This window comes from Podarcis bocagei (assembly GCF_964188305.1).
Source record: "Podarcis bocagei genome assembly, chromosome: 1".
Classification (NCBI taxonomy): domain Eukaryota; kingdom Metazoa; phylum Chordata; class Lepidosauria; order Squamata; family Lacertidae; genus Podarcis; species Podarcis bocagei.
In genome coordinates, this window is record NC_138125.1 from 85,864,662 (window position 1) to 85,873,486 (window position 8,825).

The 8,825-nt window shown below is 40.2% G+C and overlaps 2 protein-coding genes across 2 annotated transcripts in view; both read left to right on the forward strand.

Moving 5' to 3' along the window:
- Window positions 1-622: 622 nt before the first annotated feature.
- On the forward strand, window positions 623-1,558 carry LOC308573082 (olfactory receptor 5AR1-like; the record flags this gene model as incomplete). Its single annotated transcript, XM_081169789.1, has 1 exon — window positions 623-1,558. One exon carries the CDS (start codon window positions 623-625, stop codon window positions 1,556-1,558), a length of 936 nt encoding a protein of 311 aa, XP_081025915.1.
- Window positions 1,559-5,192: 3,634 nt separating this feature from the next.
- Window positions 5,193-8,825, forward strand: part of LOC308594233 (olfactory receptor 5AR1-like) — a gene marked incomplete at its 3' end in the record, with an annotated part of 12,431 nt that continues 8,798 nt past the window's right edge. Inside the window, exons 1-2 of the mRNA XM_081207146.1 lie at window positions 5,193-5,288; window positions 7,363-8,037. Of these exons, the coding sequence (XP_081063272.1) occupies window positions 7,367-8,037 (671 nt within the window). The 5' untranslated portion in view covers window positions 5,193-5,288; window positions 7,363-7,366. The remainder of the gene's footprint in view (window positions 5,289-7,362; window positions 8,038-8,825) is intronic.

The window sequence follows — 8,825 nt, forward strand, 5'->3', positions numbered from 1 at the left end:
TGTCAGGACTGTGACATTCAGGACTGTCACAGGACTGTGTAAGGACTGTGACAAATGTGGTCCTCAAGTAAGTCTAAGTCCATAGGACCCTTCCAAGCTAACACTTCCTCACTAGACAATGCCTTTCATTAGCCTACCCTCCTCAAGGACTTTTGCCTCCCAGGAAGGTGATACTGAATTCTCCCACTGGGCTTGAGGTCATGGGAGGTGATAGGAAGAATCGGTCCCAGATTTTTGAGTGGATTTTTGAGGTCCACTAGCGATGGAGGTTAAATTGAATTTTGTTTGCATTTTAGTGGAAATGATTTAATTTGTACTTCTTGAACCAATATGCAAACCAAAATTCAGCTATGCTTAGAAATGTGAACTACCCTGTATTTTATGATGCCACCTTCATTAGGTACAAAAATGCATATATTAGTGAAAATAACCTTCAAAACTGGATTACATTAGGGAAAATCAGTTCAAAAAATTCATATTAGTCAAAACTGCATAGAAAAATGTGCTTATTAGAAGAAATTTGCACTAAACTGCTAGGAAATTTACAAGAGGATTAAAAATATATACGGTACTTGTTTCACAATTTCATTTTCTTCCTCCTAGGGAAACTTTGGGGTAAATAATGGAATACACGAATCACAGCATTGTGACTGAATTCATCCTTCTGGGCTTCATGGACCATCCAGAGTTGTGGACCATTCTCTTCCTGGCATTTATCTTGATCTACATTGTCACAGTCTCAGGAAATCTTGGCATCATCATCCTAGCCGCTCTTGATGCAAACCTTCATACCCCAATGTACTTTTTCCTCAGCAACCTATCCTTGGTTGACGTTGGCTATTCCACTACTATTGCTCCTAGGTTGCTGATGACCTTTCTACAAAAGAATAGCACTATTCCGTTCACAGAGTGTACTGTGCAATTCTTCTTTTTCTGTCTGTTTGTCACAGTTGAAACTTGTCTTCTAGCTGTTATGGCTTATGATCGCTTTACTGCCATTTGCAACCCGTTACTTTATTTTGTTGCCATGTCTAAAAAGCTCTGTCTGGTGTTAGTAACAAGTGCATATATTTGTGGCTTTGTAAATTCAGCTGCTCAGACTTCATTCATATTTAGCCTGTCCTTCTGCAGCTCAAATGTTATCAATCATTTCTTTTGTGACGTTCCTCCCATCCTGAAACTTTCCTGTTCAAGCATAGTAGTGGCTAACACTGTGCATTTCATCTTTGCTACTTCAATAATCATGACCACTTTGTTGATTATCCTCATCTCCTATACCTACATCATTTTTGCCATCCTGCGGATTCGCTCTGCCCAGGGCAGACACAAAGCCTTTTCAACTTGTGCCTCTCACTTTATGGCCGTTACAATCTTCTATGGGACTATCATCTTTATGTATCTGAGGCCCAATTCTGGGGTCTCAAACGATGAAGATAAAATCGTTTCAGTGTTCTATACTCTTGTGATCCCAATGCTAAATCCATTGATTTACAGTTTGAGAAATAAAGATGTGAAAGATGCTTTCCTAAGGACGAGAGGGAAGATTTCATTAAATTAATTCATTTCCTTTTCAAGATGAGTTTCAGTTTCCAATAGATATTAACCAAGAAAGAAAATGTGTATTTGTTTTTTGTGAGCAGCCTACTGAGTTGCCTGTTTGTCTACACCTGCTGAGTGGCAGTTGTAGTCCATAGTGTGTAAACGGGTTGATTCAATCACTTTTAGTGGTTAGGTGCAGGAAGCAAGTTTAACCTAAGCGATCTTCTTAGGAGTTGGCCACAAGGCTGGCTTTTTGGACTCTTTGGCCCAGGGGCTCCCCTCGGAGTTTACAGTTGATTTCTGCACTTACATAAGTTTCCTTCTGCAGGTTTTGATTGGTTTTGTTTCAGAATCAATAAAGTGGCTTGAAAGCCAACCTAAAGTGTCTGACTTTGTATTCAGCCATCAGATCACAACAGCAGTACTCAGTGATCTAAATACTGGAACTACTAGACTGTGGATGAATGGTCTTTGTCCACTCTATGTTACTCTCTTTTATTTACTTTAAAAATTATACCTCACATTTACCGTATTTTTTGCACCATAACACTCACTTTTTTCCTCCTAGAAATAAGAGGAGATGTCTGTGCGTGTTATGGAGGGAATGCCTACGGGTGGCATGCCTACGAATTTTCCTCCTCTAAAAACTATGTGCCTGTTATGGTTGGGTGCGTGTTACAGAGCGAAAAATACGGTAGTTATCAGATTAATTCACAGTGGCTCCCATCTTAAAAAGCCAATATAAATAGTCCAAACTGCTAAAATCAATTTTTGTATTCACTTTTAATTAACAGTTTAAACCAACAGGGGGTAAAATAAAGCCACACAAAAACTAGGCAGAGCAAAAGGGTTCTAGCTGCTAATCTGAAGTTGAAAGTGGGGAGATAAGATGAATGTCTCTCAGGAGAGTGCTTAGAAAGAAAAGGCCCTGTCTTGTATCCCAATCAGTTATGCTTCTCAGCATGGTGAGACACACAAAAGAACCTCTGAGCTTGATCACAATTGGTGCACAGGATTGTGTGAATTGCAGTGGGTTTTATTTTAGGCTGAAATAGGCTGGGGCCCCTTTTGCCTGGTGGGGTAAGGACTAGTGGAGCTTCAACTGAGGGGCAGAGTTCTGTCCATGTCATGCTTCTGTGGGGTTTCACAGGAAGAAGATCTCCCTTAAATTTTGGAAAAGAAGTTTGTTTGTACAGATGCAGAAATGGCACTGGGCAGGATTGACTTCCCTTCCAACTTGACAATTCCATGATTCTATAATATAGGGGAACAGTAAAATGCTTTACTCATTGTGTTGGTATAGAATTTGGAAATATACAGGGGGAAGATTTGGGGCTGTATGATCCCCAAGGGCTGACCTGAAGTCTCCAGTTTTGCCTGGCTTTTTCCAGGTGGCAGTGGGAGAGCCTGGATCTACTGGTGGGCAAGAGTGTCTTTAAAAAAATATTTTTTAAAGAAGACTGCAGGTGGAGCTAGTCAGCTTCAGCCCAGCTGGAATCAACTGCAAATTATTGCATACATTCTCTGAGGAGTCTGCCTTCCTTCCCTCTCCCAATTAACTCCCATCTCTGCAAAATATTGCATAGGATCTCCACGGGGCTGCGTCCTCCCCTCCCTATTAGCCTCAGTCTCCAGGGCGCTGTGGTGGGAGGGAGAGCAGATGAAGAAAAAGAACTGGGCTGGCCTCGAGAGGAAGATGGGGCTTTGAGTCAATTTGCACACCTGGCGTGAGATGCAGGGCTGGAAACCAAGTAGAGCAAACTAAAGAGCTGGAGTGGCAGGAGGCTAGCACTGCTCCCTCCACCACCTGCAGTATTTTTTGGGATGGCCTATGGAGGCTGGAGTGCTGAGAGACAGGACTGGAAACTGGAAAGTGTGGACCAGAGGAGGTGTTTATTATTTATGTTCATTTGCAGTGCAGTGGAGACGAGAGGGATCATTTCTCGAAGTTGATGGGGTGGGAGGCTGCATCAGAGGCTGAATAAAAGAAAATGCTGGATTGAGAAATTCCCAGTCCCACTACAGGGCTTTTCACCTTTTCATCTCCATGGAAATCCCCACACTAGCTCATCTTTGAAATAATCCAGTTGGCAACCCTGGGAATGGGTATAATAAATCAGTCTGGACGTGGGAAAGAAAAGAAGGGAAGTGTATTTAAGAAAAATGGAGGACTTTTCTAAACTAAAATCTGCATTGAAGATAAAACTTGATTCACAAAGGGTACTTCAGCTAGCCCAGTGGGATTTTTGTCTCCCACCCCCTATGTTTCTTAAACTCAGTGCTTGGGGAATAAATTGTGTAGGTGTGTAATGTAGATGTTTAGAAGTGTCTGTTTTGGGTGTGAAAAGAGGTCACATCACATTCCGTGTCTTAGAAATAGAGTTTGAGGAATAGGATGTGAGGTTTTTTTGTTATGTGTTTCAGTTTAAAGGAGAGGCTGGGGAAGTTAATCTGCTTCTCAACATGGTGAGACACATAAAAGAACATCTGTGCTTGATCACAATTGGTGCACAGGATTGTGTGAATTGCCACTAATACAGTGGAATTTATTTTAGGCCAAAATAGGCAGGGCACCCTGTTGCCTGGTGGGGTAAGGACTAGAGGAGCTTCAACCGAGGGACAGACTTCTGCCCATGTCATGCTCCTGTGGGGTTTCACAGGAAGAAGATCTCCCTCTGAGTTTTGGAAAAGAAGGTTTTGTACAGATGCAAAAATGGCATAGGGCAGGATCAACATAGTAAAGGGGGCTCCTCATAAGGGGTCAGAGGAGGGGGATTGGTCACGGCACCCCACACTCAGACGTTGAATTCCTGGTTGGAATCCTCACCCTGATTTGCCAGCAAGATCTTGCAAGCTTTGCTTGCACCACTAGGTCCAACGCTATAGGCACATACCTCCACATTTGGTGGGAATGCTCTAAAATTCAACACTTTTGGACATCAGTCCTACAAGAAATCTGCAAAATAACAAAACAGGTATTAGAAGCAACCCTAGAACTGATCCTATTAAATATCTTCCAAGAGAACAATGCACACTCAAAATACAAAGAACTCATAAGACACTTTCCAATGATAAGTATTTTGGCACTGTTGGGTTGGCTTCAATGTTCATGAGTTTGGGAATAGACAATGATACCCCTTTTTGAGGAGTGAGGTTATTACCCCTCTACTACTATCCATACTAGGTTGCTCAACCATTGCTACTGTGTCCTTTCTTCTGGCAAATCAAGATAATAAGGTGACAGTAAAAACTGCAATTTTTTAGCAGGGGCAATTGGAATAAGATATTTTATTTGATTATTGATGTATACTTCCAGAACGTATTTTTTATACTTAAGTATTTATCCCTGTCTTCAGTATATTCTATTTTATTTTATTGATATGGCTAGTGGCTGATGCAAATAAAGAGTCTTCTGATTCTACCATACTCTTTATCAATGAGCTTATTTGAAAACAAGGTAGAGAAAAATAACTAATGAGGATTGTGACCATATTGTGTGGGCTGAATGGAAAGCCAGTAGTCCCGTTTCAAACTAATTAAGGATGAACAGTGGGAACAAGAACAAATTTCCACACAGCATGTCCTCAGGTGATTATGCTGAGAGATCCTACATAACATTTTAATGATACAGGTCTCATTCATATATTTCAGGGATTTGGTTTCTAGACCAAATGAAGTATAAAATGAGCAGTTCTATCTACGCATCTTGATTTGGAAGGCTTGAGAAATGACATCTATCATCTTCACAGGTAAAGTTACTTGGGCTATGTTGACTAACCTGATAAAATCTCAAAGTGCTTGTGAATTTTAATTTCTAACCTTCAGATTAATGAACAGCTTAGTTATCTGAAGGCAAATCAGTTGCAGAGAAATTATTTTCATTTTCTGTTCACAGAAGCTGTATGGACTGGCTCTGTATGATGCTGCATGTTGTCTGTGACTGTTAAGAGAACAACAGATAAAGCAGATCTCATTAAACGTGGACTGAAATTAATTAGCCAAGCAGTGTTTTCATGAGGCTTTGCAGCCAAATTTTCAAACTCAGCTCAGATAAAACATTTAAGTTTCAAGTTTAAGAGACTCGTCATATTAGTTGGCATTGAGGGAAGTGGGTTTATGCAATATCTCTGCATTCTTTCCGTTAAAGGGAAGAGATAGTTCGGTTGGTAGAGCATAAGATTCTTAATCTGAGGGTTGTTGGTTCAAGCCATATTGCAGGGGATTGGACTAGATGATCATTGTGGTCCGATCCAACTCCAAAATTCTCTGGTTCTGTGTATTTGCAGCTTAAACATTGCAGGCATGTTCCTTTTTTATTCGGCACAGCAGTCTAACAAATGAATGGGAAGACACCCATTCAGTAGGAAGAATAGTACAATTCTTCCCAGCTTTAAATTTCTGTTTACTCAAGTGGCACAGATGATGACATTAAAGTAAAAAGAATGAGAAAAAAGAAACCTGAAATTTTAGGAAGCCTAAAATTTGATGGATTTGGAAAGGCTAGATGGACTTTGCTGTAGTAGCGTACTACAAGGGCTGATTAAGGATGGTCTAAAAGATCAACTTTTTGTGAACAAAACAGCAGTTTGCAAAGGTTTATTTTAAAAAAAAACTGTGGGGAAATACATGTCAATTTTTGATGGTATTTTGCCTAACCAAGAAAAAAATTTGCAGAATTCCATTTATCATTATAAGCTGCTGGGGAAAGTGGGTACTATGTTTGCAGATATCCACTCCTGTCAAAACGCATAGCCATTTTGAAAAAAATCCTAGTTAGTGAATGGGCAAAATGAATTAGGCTAGGACAATCCATTCAGTGCCACACTTTTCTAACCATTCTGTCTGTGCAAGCATTACAGCTTGTCAGATAAAATGACCCCTGTCTCTTTCCTCTGTGTACTGGTTACCCAACCCCCTTGAGTCAATTTCTGCGGTGTTGGGGGAAGGAGAGGGTGGAAAGTGTAAAGGTGTAAGTCTGTGTCTTCCTCTGACAAGGCTGGTTAGGTGAATCCTGCCTTTAATTTCTAATCTCAAATTGCATCTCGGAGAAAAGCAGTGGGAAAGTGGAGAGCAGAGATAGGGTTCAACATCCCCTCTTGCCTTTCATTTGAAATTGCTCCCACCCCTGCTTTTTTGTGCCAATCTTTGACACAACCTGCATTCTTAGGTCATAAGTCTGTCCTGTACTGCCTTGTGGTTATATAACATTGAAACCTCAGCTCAGAGTTTGCAATATTATGCACATGTATTTGGGCATAAAATCTACTGATGTCAGAGTAGCTAATGCCTCAGTAAAGCAAGATAACATGGGGTTGAAAATTTTCACCTTCCTTTAAAATATGGGAAAACTCTGCCCATGCTATATATTTTATTAATTATGATGAGAAGTCCTAAATTGTGAACAGTGAAAATAAGGAACAGGTGACAAACCTGCACTTATGCTAGGTCAAAATATTATCATCCACAGAAAATGGCATATAATAAAGTAAAGATGACTATCAGTGCATAACATCTAAGGTAGCCAATATGAATGGCACATTGTGTATTATGAGTGAAATGACCATGGCTTCCATTGGTTTGGCTCAGAAATAAATTAGACACACACACACAAAAAAAAGGGGGGGGAGGAGACTGAACATTTATGTGCCAATCTTTTTTTTTTCCTGACCCTCATTTGTTAAGAGAACTCTCCTGGCCATTTGCCATTAGTAGGCTGTGGAGAAGACTCCGAACATCCACAGAGGACCCTTGGGACAAGAGCAAGGGAAGAATTCCTGGTAGCTAATACTATTTCAACTTTTTTTCATATTTTTATTTACACAGGAGAATGCAACTTGTGACAATGTCAGAAGGAAACTTCACCACAATTACTGAATTTGTTTTGCTGGGATTCACAGATAATCGGAGTATGCAGTTTCTTCTCTTCATAGTGTTCTTACTGGTTTACTTGCTCATCTTGGTGGGGAACGTTGGCATGGTGACATTAATCAGGATTGACTCCAGGCTTCACACTCCCATGTACTTTTTCCTGAGCAACCTATCAATCTTAGATATTGGTTACTCCACTGTCATCGCTCCCAGGACACTGATGACACTGGTAGCAAAAAGCAAAACCATTTCCTTCACTGGCTGTGCCCTGCAGTTTTTCTTCTTCTGCATTGCTGTATCCTGTGAATGCTTCCTGCTGGGTGCAATGGCATATGACCGCTTCATCGCTATCTGCAATCCATTGTTGTATACTGCCATCATGTCCAAAAAGTTCTGTTATCTGCTCGTGGCTGTTTCATATCTAACAAGTTGTGTGAATGCAGCAGTCCAGACTTCATTTATCTTTACTTTGTCCTTTTGCAGATCCAACATCATCAACCATTTTTTCTGTGATGTACCCCCTATCCTAAGGCTCTCGTGTTCAGATACAGGAGTCATTGATATAATTCATTTTAGCTTCTCCACAGCAATCGCATTAGTAACGATCCTGACCATACTGATCTCTTACATATACATACTTGTTGCCGTCCTTCGGATGAACTCAGCTGAGGGCAGACGTAAAGCCTTCTCTACCTGTGCCTCCCACCTTACAGCTCTCACTATATTCTATGGGACAGCTGTTTTCATGTACTCACGGCCCAATTCAAAATATTCTGTGGAGCAGGACAAAATAATCTCTGTGTTTTATACCCTTGTAATACCGATGTTGAATCCACTCATCTACAGTCTGAGAAATAAGGAGGTCAAAGAGGCTTTCAAAAGGCTGCTTGGGGGAAAGGCTATCACTCAGAGCCATTGAACTTCATGTTAAGAGGCCTTATTTCATCCTTAACTGCAATGTCCATATGATTAATTTTTGTCTACATTTTGGGTTTGGTCCTGACTACTTACCTTAAGGTAAGCCACTTTGAACTCTGAGAGTCTTTTTTCTGCATAGAGATGTGTGTGATTGCTCTGTTCATTAACTGAATTTCTGTCCCACTGAAATGGATGAAAAAGGTCGTAACTCAGTTCCCTTTAAAATGAATTGGAAAATTAACTGGAAAATTAACATGAACTTTACTGTATGTTACACCATCAAAGAAAATATGATGAAAATGCAGTTTTGGTTGTACCTTACACCATCAAAAATCTCCAAAATGTAAAAAAATAGTTTGAATAAGTGTTGGAAGTGTGGAGAAAAAATAGGAGATTTTTATCATATGTGGTGGATGTGCAGAAAAGTCCAAGATTTTTGGAATATTGTTTATGATGAGATGAAAAAAAATGTTCAAATTAACATTTTTAAAGAAACCAGA